Source organism: Lytechinus variegatus, chromosome 12 (assembly GCF_018143015.1).
Source record: "Lytechinus variegatus isolate NC3 chromosome 12, Lvar_3.0, whole genome shotgun sequence".
NCBI lineage: Eukaryota > Metazoa > Echinodermata > Echinoidea > Temnopleuroida > Toxopneustidae > Lytechinus > Lytechinus variegatus.
Window position 1 is genome coordinate 16794000 of NC_054751.1, and position 25040 is coordinate 16819039.

A 25040-nucleotide genomic window follows, 5' to 3' on the forward strand; every position below is an offset into this window, starting at 1 on the left:
CATTCAAAGATATAAATTATTGTGACTTCAACATCAAACTTGTCACTGTGAAACTGCTGTGGGAATGCCTTATAGGTCAAGTAAACCCCAGGAAAATGTTGATTTGAATAAACGGAAGAAAATCAAACAATTTATCAAAAATGGATGTAAAATAAAGAGTTATGACATTGTGAATTTTCACTTATTTTCACACAAAAAAAGTTATATATGCATGACTTAGTGACATGCAAATTAGAGTCAATGATGTCCTTCACTCGCTATTTCTTGTTTTTTATTGTTTGAGATACACAATATTTGACTGAATCATGAAATTCATACCACCTTCTCAGGGAGCAAAAAAAACTTTCACAGGATAATGAGGAAAAATTGAATGTTTCATATTTTAGAATACAAAAGAAATAGTGAATGAGTGACTTCATCAGTCTCATTTGCATACCGACTAGGATGTGCATATAACTGTTTTGTGAAATAAAGCAAATCTTTAAAGTGTTGTAACTTATTTTACATCTGATTTTGATGAAATTTTTCTCTTTTTATTCAAATTAACTTTTTGTTGGGGTGGACTTTTCCTTTACAAACAAAGGTCATGTAGTAATTTACCAATACAATTTATGTACATAAGAGAAAAGCTTTCAATTTTTAAGTTTTTGCCCGATAGTTGTATATCTCACACAAAGTCTCCTTGTTGCATATCCTATATTTCTTTGTCATGATATCTGTTCTCTTTCCCTCCCCCATCTCTCTCTCTCTTTCTGTCTCTCCTTCTGCCCCCCCCCTCCCCTCTCTCTGACCCATCATTGTTCCCTCATTGCTCATTTTACTTCATACAGTTGGTAGTCACATACTCAACTAATCAAGTAAACAACATGAATAAGAATTTCACAAGGACACATTAGTTTTCTCTTACAGCTGTTAATACGCATAAATATTTTACTGAGTAAAAATGATAGAAATATATGGTACATGGATGTCAAAACAACTGTCCAAAATATACAGAAGTATATATAATAATGATAATGATTTGATTAGATAATACCACTTACAATAATCATATAGTTGAAGTAATAATAATACCTCTATTTGAAATGAAATCACAAACAGCGATATTAGCCCATGAAGTACAAAACTTAAGGGTTACGCCTATTTTCTTAAAAGTAAAGCTCAATCCCAAATGTTCAACATGATTGTATACTTACAAACAGGTTTTTGAATAGATATATAATAACATTTCACAACAGCAATTTCATATATTTTTTTCTTTTTTTAAGCTTAGAACTTTAGTCTAATCTAAACATAACCATAAATAGAAGAGTTCTCAGATAATTGGTACTTACAGGAAAAAGAATAAATGATTGGATACTATTTATTTTCTCTTCCTGTATTTTTTTTATCCCCCTCACGCTCTCTTCCTTCCTTTTACACACTCTCTCTCTCTTTTCCACTCTCACTCATTACGGGGCACAAAATTAAGAGGTTAAAAATATTGAATGAAAAGCTTTAATTCACTATGTGGAAATGATATTTATCATACCTCTGAACAAAAGTCATTAAAAGGGGATCTAATTATATCTTTTCTATAATTCAATCTAGGAAGAAGATAAACACATAAAATTTGACATGATTTGGCACTTGTTTCTCTTGCATTTGATTCCCAACAATCAAGTTGTTATGGAACAAATTATTTTGCTAACAGCATTAAGCTCTCATAAGTTCAAGGTATAGCCAAAAATGCACAAAAATACTCAATACAGTTTTTCAAGAAACACATTCTAATCTTAAATTTTGGCACACACCTGGTGCATTATTTGAAGGAATACTTTGAATTTCAAAATGAAAAACTTGAGTGTTTGTTTAGATATGTTTTAAAGGGGGATATTAACTTTAAATTTGTAAGGTTGTAAAAGGGAAAAAAGCACACAAACGCATGAAAAATATCCCTGTATCAAAAATATGCCACAGTAAAAACCTCACTACACACTTGTAAAATACTGCTAAGATCATACAAATATTTCAAAACATGAATTGTTCCTCCATCCTGACTCGCTCTCACTTTTTTTCTCAATAAATTCTGGTACAAAAAGATGGACATCTCAAAGTTACACACCTTGTTTGGAATAAGGTCACTTTTGAATGTCATCTATAAGGGTTGATCCCCACTGCTCTGCAATCTGTGACAATCCAGATATTCTTGCACAATGCATTAATACATACTTATTGGCAAGCCTGTGGGAGCCCGACTCTCAGGCATGCTCACATTGAAACAAACTACAGAGTCCGTGGAAACGTCTCCTTTATTATGACCCACACACATGAGGATTTAGTTAGTCACCAATATCCTTTGTCATATCTTTCTGATATATGTACACATTTGCATTTTAATGTCAACAATTTAAAATCCAGATTGAACAAACAAGTTTTCATTGTTTTACGTTTTCCCTTGTGTTTGTGGTTATTTTTGTTTTAGTGTACATGTATTTATAAGAAACGGCAATGGGTGTCGAGGAATATTGTGATGTATTACGTTGCCAGTCTAACGAGCATAAATGAATTGGCTCCTTATTTTGAAATTATCTGTGAAGATGAATATTCCAAGGTGTTTGTAAATCATTGAAATCCATAACCTGAATTAGATACACATCTAAATATTGTTACGCCATTAAGTTGGCATGTTCAACTATAAATCTTTAATAGGTTAAGGATACATTTCTTTCAATGTGCCGCCACAATAATGCTGTTTGATTCCAGCAGTAAGTTATATTTATTTTACAATTAATTATTTAATGAATGAATAAAATTGTCAATACTCTTTTTTGGGGGAAATTTGCAAGTAAACAGTTGACATCCATAGTATTTGTGCACAATGTACACTGTACATTTTGAATGGAAACTGATGATGAAAAGTCATGTCTTAAAAAACATATCAGAAAGCATATTTTCAAGCCATGTCACCGACCTCCCTTCTATACAAATTCAATATAGCCACTTACATTACCCGTTTTGTCTGAAAACATTGTTCATCCAATCAAAAAATGTAACAATACATACTTTTCTTAATATAAAAGAATTCTTTTGGCAATACTGTACACATATAAATACATAAAAATTTACTTTTACAGATAAGACAAAAACAAACACTGTAAATGCAATTCTTTCGAGCTTTTAAATCAATAAGCTTGAATAAGACCAGCATTTAAACCACAAGGTTTTAAAAACACATTAAATAGCATCAAAACAACACCGTTATCTTTTTGACATTTTTTTGTGATCTAGGTGATCTGTATTTTGATTTGTTCCTCATAAATCACTTTCTTCATAAATTAATCTACATCCTTATCCATTCCAATACCAATATTCTTAACGGCAACTACAAGTCACTTATCACTTGAAAGTACAAGGTGAAATCCATTTTCGCATACTAACCATATCTTGCAACAAAAGTTTCCATTTTCGTTTTCCTCTCTCTAACCGAAAAATGCAACTAAACATTTTAAAAGTACAGATCCAGATTACATTTCAAATAAAGCTCTATCTCTTTCTTTGCCCAGAAACAAGATACGTACTTAAGAAAAATATAAGCAATAAATAAATACATTACATATCTACCTTTCTGAATAAAACTTAAGCTGCTTTTTCTGCTTATCTTTGAACTCATAAAGAGTCGAGTATTTCTCCAGGTTGGTACAAAATACTGTCATACTAGATGTACATGTATGTATGAATGGGTAGAATAATCGCAAACCAACGTTACGACTACCACGCTTCATCAAGTAGAAACAAGATGTTGGCTAAGAATTACCTGCCTATCAAATGAAAATAAGCTTTGGAAAGACATTGAAGACAGGACATGATATTTACAGTGTTGCAAATTGATAAAATATGAATATTAAGGTGCCTTGTCATCACAAAATGCCTGAAATGAATACATAGATAATTAATAACCTATCAGTGAATAGATTCATGACTATGGAATACCGTCAAAAGGCAATATATATATAAATCATATATATATATTTATATGTGTGTATTTAAATGTATACATATATATATTTTTGCCTTAACATCTTGCCAATCTCCATAGTTTTGATTACTTTCAAAAGCATACACCCAAGATGTTTATTTTCACCATGTCATCAAGAGCCTTCAGCACGAAACATGTCGATGAATGTAGAATGGTTTGCTGGATTTGGTTGAAATCAAGGACATATTGGATTGTTTAATAGTTTTTCATGACCACTGTCTATATGCATATGTAATGCCAAGCCACAGTGCAAGGTTACAGTTTAAAGGGAACGTGTCGTGTAGAGACAATCAAATCGATCCCTATAACAGAGCGTCATCATTTATTCATTTCAAAGGTGTTCGCTAAGATCAGAGCTTTGTGCGTGTAAATGTCCAGTTCTTCTCAAAATACAATGTCCAATTTTGAATGTCTTCATGCTGCATGACACGTTGCACTTCTCTGATGGACACCATCTCCTGATGGACCCTCATCATCCTGAGATATCGAAGACTTAGAGTAGCAGACCTCATTCTCATTTTGATCCACCATAACTTTCCGTGTGAACCGCGTCGGCATACCACCCTTGGGTTTCGGGGACGGCAGCCATGCAAATTTAATCTTCTCTACATTAGGTGTTTCAAAGTCACAGGTGCGCGCCAACTCGATAAGCAAGATGCGTAACGTGAGAAGTGCAAAGTTCTGTCCGATACAGCTGTGGGTGCCATGGCCAAAGACGGGCATGGAGAAGCGACCAGCAACCTTGTCCTCCCTGCGTTCAGGTGAGAATCTATCAGGATCAAATTCGTGGGTGTTGGTGAAGGAATTTGATAAGTGGATGGTCTCCCGGATACTCCAGAATACGGTCCAACCCTTGGGAACTTGCTTGCCCTGCAGAAGAAGGAAACAAAAGATTTGATGGAATTAGCAATGGCATACTCCCATTTAATTATACAAAAGCTACCACGAGTGTCAACTGAACAAAAGGCCAGAAATAATCAATATCAGTTAAGATTTGACTAAACAGTATGAGATGCAATGATATCTATGCTATGACCTAAGAGATAGAAGAGTTTGATCCAATATCACTAATATTTGACACTGCATTATCCATCTCTATATTAATGAGTTAGTAAACATCAAGTACATAATTGATGTTTGTCTACAGTTGCTCCTTGTATATATCACTTTCATTTCTACAGGGAAGGAGGTAAACAACATCACACCAAAACCCTTTCATATAAAGTCTTATTTCTAAAGCAACCAATAACTATGTACCATGAAATAGAGCCAGAGTCACATTATCAACTTTACCCTAGGGTCTACAGAGTCTATGAGAATTACGGAATTCACTAGGCAACCAGGCAACACTTTCTTGAAAACCCTCTGCTTTTCCCAGACCAACTATATCCTGAAGGCAAATGCCACACCTGTAGCAGCTTACTTACATCTAACTCAAAGGTCTTGAGAGCAGTCCTGAAGGTAGCACCAATGGGAGGGACCATTCTTAAAGATTCCTTGATGACTTGCATGACATAGTGGCATTGGTTGATCTTGTTAAGGGTTAGAGGGGTGTAGTCGGTCAGCAGGCCATACTGGTTCAGCTCTTCCCGAACCTTGGCTAGGACCTCTGGCTTCCTGGCTAGGTGGTACAGCATGGTGCTTGCTGCAGAACTGAGTGACAGCATACCGCTTATCAAAAACTCAATCTGAAAAATGGGGGAGAAACACCAGCATTAAGGAATGTGAAAATGTCTTGTCAAAATTGAATAACTGGATTACCAACACTGATATAAAGATGTTTATCAACAACCTAACCTGTACTTCTGATCTAGATTCCTAGCCAAGTAGGGGCCAAATTTCACAATTGCGCATATCTGGAACTGCAACCAGTTTGTCAACCATTCTTAATCTCAAATTACTACATAGACAAAACAATGAGATGTATACAGATAACTGGTGTGAAATACTAGCTTTGGTAACGTCATGAAATTAATGGACATGATACTCGATTAGCTGATTGACTTCTATTCATCCTTCCTCAATATTCTTTGCAGCGCTATGAAAATTAAAATTGATCCTGATATGAGTAATGAATAATCTTAATTTTGTATGTACAGACTACAGTAACCCATATTATAGTGCCTGGTTTTTCATAACAGATAATTTCAAAATTAATTTAAAACCCAGTTAGATATGCCTATATCCTGCAGAGCCATTTCAAGAAAAATCTTAACCCGTTCTTTATTAGAGTGGGATTGACCTGTATAAGAATATATGAATAAAAGAATGCAGTGGTAAATGGGTAACAATGAATGAAAAGTCAAATTTCAGCCAGTGTGATTTATTTTCTTGAAGGAAGAGGAGCATACCGTTTGGTTCTTGATGGCTTCATACAAGCCTTCCTTGGAAGTATTGCAGTCTGATTTATTGGCGAGGTTGATCAGGATTCGCATGGCATCTTGGGTGTCTTCCTCCGGATCTAGGTTAGCCTTGCGCATCACATTCTCGTCCAGGTTCTGTTTGATGAAGTCCCGAGCCTTCAGGGCCTAGATCATCAAAAGGTGAGATGAATAGAGAACCAGAGATTGAAAGGGGAAATAATTAATAGGGTGTGTGTATGTGGGATAACAGAAGAGAAATACAAAGAGAAAGATTAAGAGGAGAAAGATTAAGAGATAAAGAAAAAAGGTCTTTAATGAAATTACATACATGTATGTTCGCGCTCCCTTGATATAAGAGATTTCACCGTGATCTCGGTGTAAAAGTATTAACAGAAATAATATTATGGAGGCCCAAAAGACTATGATACATTCTTTTCCTTGGACTTGTATCTTTTCATAATTAGCTTGGGGTTGAAATGTATTCAATTATTTGTACTTCGAACTTGTAAATTATACATGAAGAACAGACATGGAAAAGTGAACCATATAGGATTGTACTATATGTAATTACATGGCACGTGTCATAAAAAAAATTTAAATTTTGAAGTTTGATAACTAGAAAGAATAATGAAGTTATTGTCATATGCACTGCTCACCTTTCTAAATGTTGAGAAGGGCAAATCGAAAGGGATTGTCATGATGCCTTTCATGATTTCATCAAACTTCTGACAGAGCGTTGTCACGTCCTCGTCAGTGTAACGGAAGCCACAGATAACATCAGCAGCAACACGGAATGACAGATGTCTCAAGACATTGCTGGCTAGCACCTCATCAGACTGACACCACTTCTCAATGGCCGTTCTGACTGGTTTCTGTATTCACAAAAAGAGTAGGGTATTGTTTCATTATAATGATGAATATGATTAATCATTTGATCTCACTACAGAATTTTATGACTCCTATCAATATACATGTATATTCTCTTTTACTTTACTTAAAATAAAATTTTGATTCAATTGCAAAGTACACCTGCGGGCCATTTCATAAAACTTGTTATAATAACAAATTTTAAATTACAGTTTAAAGCTACTGAAATCCATTAATCTGACTGGTTGATAATAGGTTTGTTGTAGGAATGATGCATTTGTTATTGCATGGATCTATTATGAAATGGGATCCTGGAGTAAAAAGGCTTAAACCCATGATGGCCACGGCTAGAAGCCTCCAAATAAAAACACAAAGGGATTTACAATAGATTATGCAAACGGTCAGGTGCTTTCTCTATTGGTGTCTTTTGTTAGGGATTCTTGAACCCCATTGGAAACTAGCATAATACCCTGGATTGGTTTTTGGCCAAATGCCTTTCAAAATCAGCAGACCAGCAACATCTTTTCAAATCAACTCCTTTGTTCAACCTAGCCATAGGATGATCCTGCCGCAACATGAGGTTCATAGAGCACAACACTGTGACTCAAATTCATGATAGGTCAGGCAAAATCACCTTTAACGCTCCACCATTACTCTAAGGTAATTTGTTTTGGTTGCAAATCAACAGATAGTGACTAAAGACAGTCTTATAAGAAGACTTAACCCTACGAAGTACATTTTTTCCACTCTAGACAGCTGTGCTGTTGTATAGGCCTACTGCATTCTTAAAGTTGGATAACTAGTATATGATTACCGTTTGCTTTTAATTTCAACTACATACTCATCGAAAGGCCTGACTGCTGATGTCTTTTTATTTCTCATTATCCACTTTTAGCCGATATCATCTGAGGACATTTTTCTATATTCTTTGATTGCATGGAAACCAAGCTTCTTCCTTTCGGGTTATATTGTATGTATGGAGACTGTTCTTCCCGGACCCAGATATTAGTGTTTCGTTGGATTTCCACCCTTATTTACAACTATCATCATATCCATGGCAACACAGAGAACAAAGTTGACTACTGGACAAGGTGAGGGTGAGTTCTCCAATCTCTTTTCTTCTGATATAATCTAAATGTGTCTTTATGATCATAAATCTTATTTCAATGTTCAAGCATTGACCAAGAGAACATTTAAATTCCGTGGAGGGGGTAAATGACTGGACTCCTGACATCACATATCATTGTACCCCCCTCAAGAATTCCCCCAACACAATTATTAGTTAAAATGCAGCCAACACTCAGGCTATGCATACTGTGCATACAAGATAACTCGGAATTGCCTGTTATAGCAACAAGTAGGCATGCGGGTATGCATACTCACAGATAAAATAACACATCTGTATAAATGTTTCATGTTGCATATTTGTGACCACATATCTGCTTTACTTAGATTTGGTGTTAAGAGCAGAATGAATCTACTACCCTTTCAATATACCCACCTGAATCATAGAGACATAACCACTGAGAGCCGAGTGTGAAAAGGCTACATAAACCCTTTTCTTCATGAATGCATGTTCCTCGGCCTGTGCCATGGCGAGGGTGTCTTCCCCAAGGATGAGACGGGTTGAAGCTGGCCACTGAATTAAAAAAAATAATAATATAAAATATCTAAAATATATAAATCTTTAGACTAAATATAGGCTGAAATCTTTCATTTCTTCAAAATACAAATTTAATGGTTGATGCATGTTTAGCAAGTTCCTTTTTTTTAACTGACAATTTCACTCTCAGCTAATCAGATGCGAAGATTTCAAATACGTAGGAACACTTGTTTGCGAAAAAAGGCTTTGCTCGATTTTGTTTATATGACTGTAGCTATGTATGCAGGGAATGTTTTGAACGGGTGAATGTCCTTTGAAAGTTGAAATTCGTGAAGCTGCCAAGCGGGGGGAGAATGCTCAAATACAATTACTCTATCACATAGGAACTGATTGATTGGTCCCGGAAAGTGGGAGCTTGAAAATGAAAGGGAAACGTGAGATTTGTGATGTCGATAGCAAGGTGGAGAGACAGAGTGGAAGGAACGATGGAGACAAGATCATTAAACGGAGTGTTGTATTTTAAAGATGGTGATATCAAGATAGGCATAAACATGAAAGAAAGGTGGAGAGAAAGTGATGGTGGGAGCAAGAGGTATACAGAGAGGAGGGGGTAGAGGGTGGCTATAATTATAGAGGAGAAAAGGAGCCGGTGAGGGCGGCAGAAAAATAGAGGGAAAAGAGAAAGGAAGAGAGAGGTGATATGGCGCTTTGTGATAGAGTGATCTGGGTTAGAGAAATGGTTGAGGGTAGAGAAAGATAGAGAAAATGGATTATTGCAGGAGAATATAAATGGGTGACTGGAGAAAGCCAACTAAAGACTATTAAAAGACTAAATAGTGGTAGATTAAACACAAAGACTTTCAAATAGAGAGATGCATTAAACAAAATGCTCTAAAACGGGATAAATTGACCTATACACCATACACTGATCCAAGAAAAAAACAAAGGAAACTAAAGAAAGTGAATGAGGGTAAAGGGAGATTGGAAATGGAAGAACTGTAGGAGAAAGGAAATAAAAGAGGCGAGAAAGCGAGCTGACAAGAAAAAAAGTAGGTAAATAATTTTATGAACAGCGACGCACGGTGAGTGAGGTACAAGTTCAGTTCGGAAGAGAAAAGTATGCTTAAGCCAAAAATTTATTGGATGAAAAGTGCAAATGTTATTTCTTATGATCTGTTAAAGGTCAACCAAGTTATTTTCATGCTTTTAACTGCTGCTATCAATCAAAACTAATGAAGTATATAACCTGATGAATAAGGGGTATTGAAATATACTAATTTGTACAAATTAGGGTGTTTGGCAAAGTTTCACGATTTGGATGGAGGGAATTCTATTTTTTCATGAGCCATTTTCCAAATAATAATTCTTTAAAGGAAAATCCATGTTATAGTCCTCGCAAAATCATTTGTAGTTTTTCAGGAATTAAAGGGAAAGGGACATAATGTATCGTGTCTGGGGGTCAAGACTTGTTTAGGGGTGACATGTTCAGAACACGCACTTGGAAGACATGAATAGCGTTGAGAAATAATTATAATGTTCAAGGGAGTAGCTTTCAAGCTGTCCCGCCATAGCAAAGCCAAGATTACTCCCTATCTAGACCCTTTCAATCGCAAACAATTTCCTTAACTTCACGACAGGTTTCAGACATACTTCAATTTCCATCAAACATGAACGAGGCAGAGAGGGAAAATTGTAGATTCATTACGATTAGTTCAAAATATACCAGGTTGTCATCATCATTATTATTTCTTGATACTTGCCATTTGTGTCATTGTTTTTTTTTCTTTGTAGGAATAAAATGATATGTCTATAATGGACCCGTTCCCGTTTATTTTCCTATTTTATATCCTAATTATTTTTCAGTGATAAACATGTTCACAAGTGATTCCTATATTTGATGTGGTTCAAGAATCCCTAATAAATAGAAACTGACAGGATAAGAATCTGACAGCAATAAATAAAAAGAGGTGATGACTTTATACGATAATCTACTTTACCTGAAGGCGAAGTGAAATATGAGAGCACATTCTCCTATTCTTTTACTCAAGTGGTGCCTTGTCAATAGGCCAATTACTGTAACTTATCTGTGAATTAAGAACAATGATTATCAAAATATCTCCCAATTTTCGATGCATACAAAATTACTAAGTTCACACTTACCGTTGAAGTCACGATATCATTCTCCCCTTGAAGGATCTTGGCGATATTATCTTTCCCGTAAACTCGAACAGTGGGGTTGAGAAATAGGTGCGTCTTGAAGATTCGTCCAAATTTTGCAAAGTTTTTCTCGTAAAACGACGGTCCCTGAATAATAAACAACAAAAACAAAAAAGAAACATTGATTTATCAATATAAAGAGAGATTTCAATATTTGCTCAAATAATGTAATTTTAATTTATCTTTAACATTCACAGGTTATAATAATTTAGTCAGTCTTATGATGATAATACATTTATAAAGCGTATAAAATATTCACACAAAAAATATAATCAACTGGACTTTATAGGATTCCTAAAAGGCTTGTTATTAGTCAAATATATGTGTTTTGAGTTTTGATATAAAGTTGTTTACGGATGGTGCTTTCCTAGGGGGAAGCTATGCCAGAACTTGGGGGCTATACAAGCAAATTTTCGATCACCTAGTGTTAAAACCACTAGCGTACCTATAGGGGGGGCAGGGGGACAGTCTCCCCCCCCCCCAACGAGTCACAACTGAGGACCTTTTTTTTTGCTTGTCAATTTTTTTTCTGATGCGAAATGTCGTTTATATCCTGTCGAGGACATTAATGACTGTTTCTATAACTAATGTTAGTAAACAATATGTAGTATTTCATGTATAGTACGATAAGGCTTAACGTGAATATTGATTTTTTTGTATTTTTTACACACTCGTAATCCTCCCATTTAAACGCACGTGTCAGGATTCTGCGAACTACTTCACACCTCACACTGTCAAAATACCGTTGACAGGCGTTCACACCTATTGAGCAGGATTACAACGTGGAATTCTGTTGCCTTTCACACCTGCTCTTGGATTATGAAAGAATTCTTTTCCGCCCCGATGCAGTTAGTCTATCCTTCACCACTCTGCCCTGCAAGTTAACCTGCATTTAACCCAGGAATAACCCCTAACTTCGATCGAAACACCTTTCTGGAATGCCTCTGTGTGATTTCGAGGAGCGAGAGTGGCGCGCGAAGATGACGACTGACGACACGATGACAAAGGGCAAACTAAAGCAAACGAACTTTTCAAAAGTTGAAGCCCTCTCCAATGAAAAAATGGGTTTATTCCCATAATAAATGCTTTTTTTGCTTTCAGAGCCATCATGACTTAGTCCTTATGCCATTCAGTTCAATTCATTATGAACCGCGTGGCACCAAGAACTTAAAAACGTGCCCCCTTTCTGCTTTCCTCCTCCTAAAATGATAATTTTATTGCAATGACTCGAAGGTCCATCTTCTGGCAGAGGTTCTAATTATTTCCATCCCGCCACCGAATTAAGTTATGTCAATCTCGTCACAATATCGGTACATGACGTTTGGAAAGTCGGCGAGAAATTAATCTGATACTGCCTTTCCCCTTCGCTGGTTTGCATTTTTGCTCCTAAAACCGCAAATCATTTCCCGCTTTCCCCTTTGATTTTCAAATCGATTCTTCAGTCTTTACTTATTAGCCTGACTGCATCTGACTGCTAAAATGCGAATTATGATGGTTATCACTTGTTAATGATACTTTAATAAAAAAGTCTATTATTAGCTTAGTTTAATTTAACTTTAGCTTCTATCTTATTTAAAAGAACGAATCCCATAGTAAGTTCACCTGAAATACATTTACAAATAGGCCTTAGGAAAACAGTATTTCGAATATAAGTCAACCATTAAATATTTATCAATTCAGAATTCAGATTATTGCAGCTGGTATGTGGAAATTATAAAGAAGTAATTCGCAGAATACCGTATCATCCAAAATGAATTATATCGCGCGAGCAATTTCATCATAATCTTCTATGATATTTTATATATTCACTCTACAACAACTGTTTTCATAACAAGAATGATAACAAAAAAACAAAGCGCCATGATAAGTGTAAATTTGACAGCTATATTTTTTCTATCTGTCAATTTACAATAAGTTTATAAATAGCAGCAGCATAATAGAAGAGAATGCTGGACGTAATATGCATTTTCATACTCCAGTTGAGCTAAACACACAAACACAACGATGGAATATGCCATACACCTGTCAAAGAAATTGTATATAGGGCATGCACAGGTATTTACTTTTCTATGAGGAGACAGATCGCAGTGATACACATTCCTAAATTGACCTATTTATAAAGAAAAAAAATATATTCATTTCAACAGCAAAGAGATTAGAGTTTCAGTTACGTATTGATAGGATTACCCTACTCTTACTGGATAAATTCCAGATGTAATATCGGAAGAAGGGGATATCCTCTTTCATCATAATTTTATTCAAAGCAAATAGCTTCTGTTTTTTTTAAATGATCATTAGATGACTTTATTGAATTAGTATTTAGCGGAGTTTTGCATGAAAAACCAATCATATTAATTCTAGAAAATTCATAATGCAAACCTTTTTCCAAAATTCTTTATTAATATTTGCATTTTTCTTCATGACACATAAGATTGTAATTTCGGAAAAGTCAATATTTTAGATTCTGAATGTAAACTCTACATTCCGACAGATCAGTTTAAAACACAGGATCAGATGAAAATTTTACATTAAATGAATGTTGTTCTGCTTGTCTTGGCCCTGGTTTTGTCCACCCCCCTCCCTCTCGCACACTCTTGTCATTAAGCCCCGGGGAAACAAAAGAACATTTAATTACTAAAATGTCAATCAATTCTTTAAGCCCGATCAACCGATACTAAAGTGAAAAAAACAATGTTTCACATGGACCATTAATGTCGGACACAACTAACCGCGGAAACTGGTCTTCATCGTGTGGAAAATACTGATCCTCGATCAGGGAATGACACTAATTGAATTGTAGTTGGAGGGATTAAGGTATTACATTGTATGCATATTTACTTTGGGGACTTTATGCTTTCATATTTCAATATCAGGTTGTACTGGCAGGTTTTGACGTATATCGTCAACCGCAGAACCACCTTGCAAGAGCCGAGTGCAAGGGACAGGACGAGAAAGAGAGAGCGAGGGAGAGGGCGAGTGCAAAATTTGAGTTAGTGTTAAAGGGTGCGTGTGTGGGGGGGGGGGTGTGCGTGTGTGTGTGTGCAGAGAAAGACAGTGGGAGGGAAAGTGGGGAGATAATAGAGAACGATAAGTCGGCCTTTTCGAGTGAAAGCAAAATATGCATTGCGGGGAGGTGCATTTTGATGGTGTGTTTTGTGTGTGTGTGTGTGCGTGCTCAGAGGATGAAAGCGAAAAAAAGGGGGGTGGATGCAAGGATAAAGAGGAAAAGATACAGAAATGGTGGCTTGGATTTGTGTATTTGAAGAAGAAAGGAAGATGTGATGAGGAAAGAGAGAGAGTAAGGGAGAGAGAGGGAGCATGAAAGGAGGTCGGGTTCATAACTGACAGATTTAATCAAAACGCCAAGGCAGTCCTCGCCGCAGATTCCTCAGAACGCCATCGAGGTTTCACCACAGGTAAATAGTTATGAGGTGCTGTACTCTGGTGACATATCACTGCAGCACGACTTTAATAAACGAGGTATTTAGATGAAATAAAATAGAAAAGAAAGCGAAAGAGTTGACTGATTGTTCACTAGATTAACGTAAAAACAATCGAGATGATTATGCCAAAGAGAGAGAGAGGGGGAGTGTTGTATTAACGCCTGCTTGAGATCTTATCAGCATAGGCGTCTCGCGTAAAGTTTAATTACTAAAACTTGCACTCGAGATGGCATGGGGTTCAATGGCAAGGGCGAAACAGGGATTGATAATTGTTTTGGAAAAGGTACAGATGTATTCCGTCAAGGTAATCATCAGCAATAGCTTATCGATGCCTTATCTTAAAAGGTCCAGGGTCCATATGTCACAATCATTTTGTTATCAAGAGTATGAACGTGATAGTGACAGTCACGACGTATTACAAAAGTTATTTTTGTGATAGTGGTGATAGCAATTGATGATGGTGATGATCAAAATGGGTGTTGCTTCACATCTGCAAGAACTGCCACGACGTTGACTCCTGAAAGTCTGGGAACGATTTTATTGTAAATTTGACAAGCCAAAAAAAAAGGTTTTCACTGCAAACTACAAAATAAAGATCGTTTTGGTATAAAGAATTTCGAGTAATTTTCAGTACATTTCTCCAATATAACACACCTACCAGCATTCTAGGGGATGCTGCCTGTGGAAAATAATACACGCAGCCCCCCCCCCCCTCCCCGGGGAAATCTTTCCAGGGCCATGATTACCACCCCCTCCGAGAACTGTCCCTGGATCATAGCTTTCCCGGGGATGCTCCCAATGACTACTCCTTAGGCCAGGAAGGAACTAGGTCTTGAATTAGTTCTAGAAAAACATTACGCTCCACGACCATAATCAGGAAACTAAAAAAAATTAGCCAGAAATTCAGTAAGAATACAGTAAAATAAATTTTAATATTCTATTCTACAAAGATGAGCAAGACATCACCTCTTTGGTCACGCCATCGCCTATGTACCACCATGCTTGGCGCCACTGCTCGAAGATACGCCAGTGACATACACATGGTCAAGTTCGTAGGTCAGAGGGATCCCTTTAACTCTGTTGGTATTTCTGACGCCGTTCTCTCCTAGGATCTGCCACCCTTTCGGGGCCAACCCATCTCTCATCACCTATCAAATGTTTCCTGTAATTATTTAACCCCGACCTTTTCATAGAGTAAGTTATATAAATGCTGGCCTGGTCTCTTCAGACTCAAGCATCAGAATACTTAGGAGATACACTCACGACCCTATGTAATTGGAAAGGCACCCCAAATCGCTACATATTATGTTATAATCTTCTGCAAAATAGAAGCATACAGGTAAATGGGATACGCTAAAGCGGTGAGCGGACTATGGTCAGATGGTTGTTAATCGCAGAAAGGTCCATCGCTTTTAAATCATAAAAATCATAATCAGATCATGTCTTTAAAAAAAGTTACGGGAAACTCGTCAATTGTCAGACACAGATGCGTGAACAAATAAACCTGTGGTCAGTGCAGGAATCTCGATGTTTCATTTCATTTCTGCATATTATAGGGGGATAATTTTCAGAGAAAAGGATAAAGATGCATATCTCAAAATAGAGGACATGGCGAAGTAATACGACAGGACCAATCATGCCAGCAAATTAAACCGTGAAACGATTGGTTTATTTTCGTTCGGGAGGGACACGGAATCCTCTCGAAAATAGACAACCCTAACATAATGCGTAATTTGATCGATTGCCCTACAAAAGTCTGCGATCCTATATTGGCACTGTGGACTTCCCGGGAACATGATGGGCTGGTATATATAAGCATCCTTCGCTTGAAAAAAGATCCTTCGTTCCTCGTCGGCAATCCCGTGTCTTGTTGACAGGCAGGTAACGAGAAAACAAAGCAACGCTCGAATCGTTTTAGAAGATGTCAATTGAAGCGATTGATTGCCCTGGAATCCCCTTTGTAACTGATACCAACGATGACAGGTACAGAATTTTACCGGTCCGTAGGTCCTTCGTGCTACGGACGCAGGGATGCAGAACGGGCGACCTCTATACTGACAATACCTGTATAGTACTTATAATACCCTGCTACCTTCATAACTTTTACTTTTATTACGTGCATACCAACGTGAAAATGTAAACATCTTGTGTTTACAAATACCAGAGTCGCGTTTCTTTACGAATTGAAGGTCTATATAACGTATCACCATTATAGTATGTTTTCATCTACCATAGATCGTAGATAGACCTTTGTTGAACAATGCATTGTAATACCAATACAAAAGCTTTGCGATATTTTATTCGTGATGTCAATGTGTGTTGCATTTTAAAGGATGGTTTTATGGTATTTCGAGAGAGGGTCAAAACGATGTAAAGGCGACGTTACTATTTTTCATTGATTGATGGGTGTATTAGAGTTAAACGACCTAAAACTTTTTTGTATTGCTCTTTCTCCCATGATATTCCCCTTCCTTTTCTCCCTTTTTTTCACTAATAAAATCAAGGGTATGGGTTGGCTGTAAGGGCTGCACGCCTTAACGACGGAGTCGGCAAATCTCTGGTAGATTTATAGGATCGTTTCCAGATCAAAGCATAATCCTGTTTTTTTATTTATGTTTATGTTGTAAATTCATTGATATGTCCCTTTTCCCTCGGATTCCGCTATTATTATGATATCAATAACTGTAGTACTGATAACATTTATTTAAAAAATAAATAATGATGATGAAATAATAATACTATTTCGAGTCTTGTACTACTATCACTAATAATAACTATGATGGTAAATAATCATGTTCAGGGTTCAGTTCTTCCCTACAGATAACATCCATGCTCTACTATCATGGCTATGTGTAGCCGTTGCTTTATAAAAAATGAATTAATGAATAAATAAATTACAGAATTTGTAGTAATATTTGTTCATTAATGTTTAATTTTGACTCGAAGTAAATTGTGGTTTGAAGTACACGGATACATTGCTTTTTTAAATCGAGTAGTCATAGCAAACAGAATGAAAGAAATCCAGTTCAAATTTTAAATGCGACAGTTCTTCAGTTTACATTTCTATTTTAAAACACAATACCTCTCGGACAATTATGAGCTCTGTCGCGCATGCCTCATGGGTAAAGGACCAGTGCAAAAATAATTTTGTAAATATGGCGTACTTTGCATTGGTATTTAGTAGGTTCTCGCTGGGATTGGAAATGTTGATAAACAACACTGGTGACTTACATAGCTTGGTTGAACAGAGTAGCACAATAAGCTTTTGTTATATCTCTCTGGTCTCGTGCCAATTTGGCACCAGTACGCTTCGAGATTTTTCGTGAATCATCGACGCAAGAGGTTCAGCCAAAGGTTGATAGATATTTTTCGCCTGAATATGACCGGGATCGCGAATTCACTTAAGGTCCATTTAGATACTTATGCGGTTAAGCAATAAATCTACGATTCGTTGTGTAAAGACGTGATAGGAAATGAAAGATTTCATACAATTTTCGGAATCTGTTGATTTACCGAGACAAAGAAAATGCGCAAGAGGAGAATTCCTAGGGCATCGATCCTTGCTAAATTTACCATTTCAAAGCACGTTTGATATCAAATCGGTCAGAAGGTCAAAGCCAACGCACACTTATTAATACCACTTTCAGCTTGTACAATTTTCCATGATATAAAAGAACAAAAATCAAAGTCCCTAATAGGTCTACCACCATGATCATAAGCTGAACACACAAGCGTTAGATCTAATATAAAAATATGTATACAACTGGACTTTCTTTCAACTTTCGTTTAAAACGAGATGAAACGTGGATTCATTATCATTATGTTGCCTTTGTATATTTTCTCAGTATCGTCATAATACATCATCATAATGACAAAAAAATTCGCCTTAAGGAACTTGATGTGAATACCCGGACAATGTGTCGTAGTACAATCCACTCCGTGATGATGTATAAATTGTTGATTGTTGTCCATTCTATACGATGAATAAACTCCATCGTCTTGCCCTCGTATTATTCTCGAATAAACGATGGTTTAGATTGTTCAACACTGGGGTCATTTGCCGGACAAAGTGGACTGTATTCGTTTAGGTCATTGCTTGAAGGCGATTTCTTTTCTGCATTTCCACCTTTATGAATTATGCAACGCTTTCTTAGCATTTTCCCTTCTTTTTCTTGAATTAGCAAACCTATTGTATGCTGAAATAAATTCATACCCATAGGCGGTGAAGGCTGACCAAGGTCAGGTATTGTTGTTTATAAATATTTTTGCTTGTAGTAAGTACTTTAGGCAGGGGCCGCAGAAACGGCTTGGGTTGGGTGGGTTTTACACCCCCCCACTTTATTCCAAAACCGTGGACAAAAACGTAAAAATCATCATCTGATTATCATCTGATTTTGATTTTTTGCATGCATGGTCAGCCCCCCCCCCCCTTTCAAAACTGTTTTGTGGCTTTAGGTGCTTTGGGTAGAGGGATGGGGACCTTTCATACACTGTATTCTGCATCATTTCATCATTTTTCCTCCGCTTTCGAGGAGAGTACTTTGGTTAAAAAAAAAACAAGAGTGTGTGCGCGTTTGGTTCAGGTTTAGGTAAGGGAGCGAGTGTGGAGTTGGTGTTGTGCAGTAAAGTGTCACGCTTGAGGGATAACTGGGAAATGTGTAAACACAGTGGTATGGTAAAGAGCAAACGAGTAAACATAAAGTCGCGCACGCTAAAGGAATAATTAATTAGAAAATATGATTACTTTGAACGTTTATCAACAATCGATAAATCGCGGTCATAAAGCACGCACACTCGAACACGCGCTCGAAATTATCATTCCCTCCCTCTCCCTTTCTCAGTTATACGTATATATATATGACCACTGCAGTTTAAGAAATGATGCCAAATTTGTCAATAGAGAATAATTGCACTCTTTAAATATTTCTCATTTCTAAATAGGCCTAGGCCTTCCAATGTATAGAAGCATGGTAGGTTGCATTCATGAAAAAAAAAATACGAAGTTTTGAAAGGGGTAGACCAAAAGAAGGTATACTCATCAAAGTAGCCTCAATCTTTGCAATGGCATTTTCGGCACCGTTTTATCCAGATAGGTAAGTTATCTTACGCACTACCCCCACCCACATACACACACCCACCCACACGTACCTCCCCACAGAGTTCCGTCATACGCATAACAACTCGAAACGTACGCCTTCCAGTTCAAGGGTCAAGTTCAGCCTATTCATGAGCTGAACAAAATCATTTGACCTACGAACTTAAAACCCACTTGGGACAGGCCATTTAAGACATCCAACGTCAAATCCCTCTTCAGTGCTATAACGTTTAGAGCTTACATGCAGTACCGTATTCATTCTCACTTGGTTAAAAAAAAACAAGTTACGCCAACACTGATACCAGGGTTGGTGTTGACTTGTTGTTCTATACAAGGTAAACACTTTCTTTGTAACACCTCACCGCATAGCGCGCTCAAATAACCACATATGATCCGCCGAGATTACATCCCGTTCCGAGGTCGCTGATGTGGTGTGTATCAAAGTAATATCACCCACTGCCTACATGGCAACCGTTTGTAGGTGTTATTTACATTATTACTCAATTTCCTCTTTCGTGGTATAATTATCATCACCATGCCATTCATGCGTTAACACCAAACCAGAATAAAATTGAATATGTTCTTTACAATATCGATTTGAAACATTATACATATAATTTATATGAGTGGGGATGGTTTCCCGTCCATTTTTTCATGAGCCTTCTTTCTCTTGATTCAGAGGGCACAACTGCAAAGGAGGGGGAAAACCGCCACCTCGTGGTGGTCAAGGGAAATGCAATTGCGGGTCTCACTCACGGAATATTTCCTTCCGTGTTCTTACTTTGAAAATGTAGAAAGAAATCCGGGAAAGAAATTCGCTGTAACCCGTACCTTCTACGAAATTCTAAGTGATTTTTTTTTCCAATGGTCGATCTATTTTGAAAGGGGATCACGGATTTTATCATATATTTAAAGGAGATTGACTCTAGTACTTTTTTACTATTAAATAGGGACCCGATGTGAACTGAAAGAAACGTTCGGGTGTTTCTTCTTCAAAGTATAATACCAGAATACCTTTTTTTCGGCATCGAACCCCAGAGGAGTCAATCATCGCTTCCACGGTCTCTTCATTACCGCGTAAATCAAAGTCAGTATACAATTTATCTTGCAAAATCTGGCGTAATTGCGGATGTTACCTTCATTATGTCGAACATTTAATGGCCCATTCAGCGTTAAAGAAGTGGAAAATTAAATATCATTTTTCAAGTATTCCATAAATCATTGCCTAACAAAGGAATGCTCTCAACTCTGTTCCGTCACCGGAATGTGGATATGCTCGAACCCCCGTTTGATCGGGAATGAACTTCGCCTGACTCTGTACCCTCTGTCCAGCGTCAGCCACCAAACAATACCTTGCATACTTCTCAGTTCCTGTGCAACGATTCAGAAACCCCTTTATTATTCGCCTTTAGCGCAAAGTGCATGTTGCAATAACTATTCCTTGCCCTTGGGGGGTATTCCTATTCTTGTGAAAAATTCTGGAATGTCGTATTCATTTCTTCTCTCCCAGGCTACATTCTATTTCTTTATATTTTTAGGAACACTATTGTGAGTGAATAACGATACAAATCTTCATTATGACGTCATATTGTCGTTTTTATCCATTTCTCACTCGTTTTTGGCTTTCCTGTGTACTTTCTGTGCTGTTCCTGAAGACATGATCTGACCACAATTAAGGTCAAAATACCTTATTATGATAAGGTATAAAAGAGGTAATGTACTTCTCCGAAGCCCCTCAAAAGAAGAGGAAATGATAGTCAATTGTTGACTATCATTCAGCTCTTCTTGTATTTATTTTCAGAAGAATACAATTTGATTTTTTTCTACTAAAAATAAATGAAACCAATAATTGCATTCAACATACCATCAGGTTGAGATTCTTGCCTCACCATATTCTATTGGTAACTTTGAGAGTACGTTCTTTGATTCTGTTTGATAAATAGGCCAACATAGACCAGACTATCTTTACTCGATCATTCAACATTTCCTCAATCAGTATAGGTTTTAGCAAATTTTAAGCCTAGAGACACTGGTACTACCAGAATGAAAGCTTAAGGATCTAAGCTTAATTAAACTCCTTAACCTAACTCAACATTATCATCGGGGTCAACACCAATATTTGCCACCTAATAGGTATCTTAATTGATGACATAGTATTTTTGTTTAGAAGGCTGAAAATCGTTGTCTTGTAATTCAACGACACACAATCATTCTCAAGTGCATGGAATAATTCGATAACTTCTCGCAGTTCCAGAGCAATTCCAGGTAACCCTATTGCCAAAATTAGGGCAATTCCTTGCACGTCAACCCATTCTTTTCTACCCCTGTTCCTCGGAAAAAGAATACACTCTCTCAAGAGGAGTTTATTGGCCTCTGAATAACCCCCAATACGACGTAACTACCAGAAAGGTTGGGTTATCGCTGATTGGTCCGCTTCGTTCATTGACCGAAAAGAAGATGTGCAGCTGATTGGCTGATTGGAGTCTTTAGGAACAGTGAGGTCATCGTGACGTTTTCATTACGCACCAGCTGATACCGGTGGAACGGGATACGACGCCACGGTTGGCTAACTTGAAAAGTGTCTTTCGCATTGATGTTCTTATCACTTGCCTTTAATGGTAAAAGAGGAAGCTGCTCAATGCTAAATTTCGAAATCGGTTGCCATTATTTTGAAATATCTTCTTTTCGCAATTCCACTGCCACGTTTTTAAGAGTGAATTCGGCAATGTCCCTGTAGGAAAATTCTGATACCGAATTCTTAGACAAACCACAATTTCCAATTACCCAAAATTCCTAGAGATGGGGGAAAATAAATTTCCTCGTATGAAATATGCCACGGGTGTTTTGGAAGGAGAAAAAAAATAGAGATTTGTTCTAATAAAAGTCCACCTACCTGGAAAAGCACGTGAAAGGTCTCTCCGATGATCGGCCAACCCATAGATCCGCCAGGAAGAGGCGCCGAGCATTTCGGGTCACTCTTGCTGACTATATACCAGTACCAAAGTTTCTTGATCAGGTACAGGAGACAAACGGGGACAACGAAAGTCCAAATGGAGTATATAAACGCCATGTTACGATGTGTGTTGCTCAGAAAAAAAGATGAATATACTATATTCTCGGAGGCTGTAGGACAGAAAAGAGAAGATATTGTCCAGTATTCTTCTGAGCAATAAACAGCAATGTTATAATATTTAAGTGTATGTGGTATATACAATGACAAGAGCGCAAGAAATACATACACCCAAGTATACTCACACATTTAGAATGGTCTGTAACTGCCGAAGCAGTATGGGTCTAAAGGTTTGGGTGAGGTTAACATTTGACACCTACACATTAAACTTCGACTTTAACTATTAAAATATCAGAATTCTTAATCAGATGTTTTCTATTTTGAAACTATCCAACCGTTTTAATATATATAACATGAACAACCAAATAATATGAAACCATGAAACCAAATTTAATGAAAACAATATTAACCTCGAAAGCCAATTAAAAAAGAGTTCACATTGCCGATACTAAATTAGTCATTTTTGTTTGTCCTATAGGCCTGTCTTTTATTGACTTAATTTTGTTGAATAGCTGAACAATTGTTTACAATGAAATATATTTATTTAATTTTTGTTGTTCTAAAAGATATTTTGTTACTCATCACACAAAGCCCTTTGTTAGGAACACTCTCATTCAATAAGTGGGCTAAAACCTTTTTAACACTGTGAATATTGCGGAACGTAGGAATTAATGAAGTGAAGTAAAACTATCAAATCATTATCAATATAATCATTGTCTTTTAATTTTCAATGTTAATTAGTAATCAGTTGATATTAGTCATCTATTAATGTCTGCAATATTAAAAGAGATACCAAAATGTAATTGTAATCAGCTTAGACATTCATACATGTAATAGCATAGGAACGCAACAATTCAAAGTCCACATCTAAATAAAATGTTAGGCTCACATACTTAGACATGTAAACAATTACAGTTTGTAAATATCTGCACCCCCCCCCCCCGAAACCTGCGATAATTATGTCGTTCCGGTGGCGCCTCAAAGGGAATTCTTTAAACGTTAGATGGACAAGAAAATAGACCAGGTCTGAGATTTTTTTCTTCAAATTATTACCATTCAGGGTGATTTCAATTATACCACGTTAAAACAACATAATCATGATAAATGTTTAAATATTTAGACTTCTTCCTGGAATGCATTTAAAATGATAATCAGACCAATTATTAACCCTCAAGCACTGGATATATAATGGTAAAATAATGACACAAAATCCAGAGCTCTGTTCTTGAACGAACTGGATTTATTTGATTTCCATCAGGCAAAAAAAAAAAATAGGGGAATTATTTTCTTCCTCTGTCAGCATCAATCACTGACATCTGGCTGCTTAAACCCCATCGATTACCACTGAATAAATACCTAAATATATTTAATCAACCAAGTCAACAGATTGACAACTTGGCCTATAAAATCAAACGTCCTGGATTTGAATTATACTTGCCGATTCGAACACTGAAAGTTATCGCACAGAATTATTTTTTTTGCGAAGGGAGAATTATTCTCTAAACATTGTTAAATATACATGACAATTAAATATTCAAATATTCCCCACTGTTGTATTTTGTTCCAAAAGCATAAGGCAGGTGATAATTCTTTTTTTCCATGAAGTACTTTAAAAAGTAGGTAAAAATTGACAATTAGCACAATTCTGCTGACTTTATCAGAGGAATAGTTGGAATGATTTCAGTTAATACGAAACATAATCTAAGTAAGGTTTTAAATATCAGACACATGGTATATTATATTTCTATATTGTGAGTAATATCGTCTTTTCACAACTGCATCAGAAACTAATTTTGGATTCTATTTATTTTTGTCACATGATGGGCACTGACGAAGAGTGTAATTTTACCTTTCATCTTTTAGAGTTACACTCCTTTTAAAATCTACGATTTCATTTATATATATATATATATATATATATATATACATATATATATATATACATCATTCAGTAGAATCATGAACACGTAACAATCATTTGTTTGTAGGTAAATATATAAGTTTATAATATTGCAGCTTCTTTATAAATAAATATTTTATGGTCATAATAAATAGGCCTACGGTATTCTGCTTTGCTTTCTCCAATCTTCAGTCTCAGATTCTTTATTTTGTTCAACCAAAAACATCTTTTTTGGAAAACAGCAACACGGAAAGGATGGGGTGTAATCACTTCTGTTGGATATTGTAAAAATATTTTTTAATAAAACAGGTTTTTACAAAACAGAAATCAAATAAAAGAAAATGTAATGAACAATGAAGAAGGGACATTTAAAAATCGCCAATGTAAAAAGAAAATCACAACTTACCTCGCTCAGATCAAGGAGACAAAATTTGCTACGGCTTTTTTCAAATCCACTTGTAGTA

General features: G+C 36.4%; 1 protein-coding gene across 1 annotated transcript; it reads right to left on the reverse strand.

Moving 5' to 3' along the window:
* Positions 1–1401: 1401 nt before the first annotated feature.
* On the reverse strand, positions 1402–25040 carry LOC121424977 (cytochrome P450 26A1-like). Its single transcript, XM_041620885.1, has 8 exons — positions 24983–25040; positions 22500–22729; positions 11012–11155; positions 8750–8887; positions 7038–7253; positions 6370–6546; positions 5446–5706; positions 1402–4888 (listed from the first exon to the last, which is right to left on the reverse strand). Exons 2-8 carry the CDS (start codon positions 22674–22676, stop codon positions 4433–4435), a joined length of 1569 nt encoding a protein of 522 aa, XP_041476819.1. The 5' UTR covers positions 22677–22729; positions 24983–25040; the 3' UTR covers positions 1402–4432.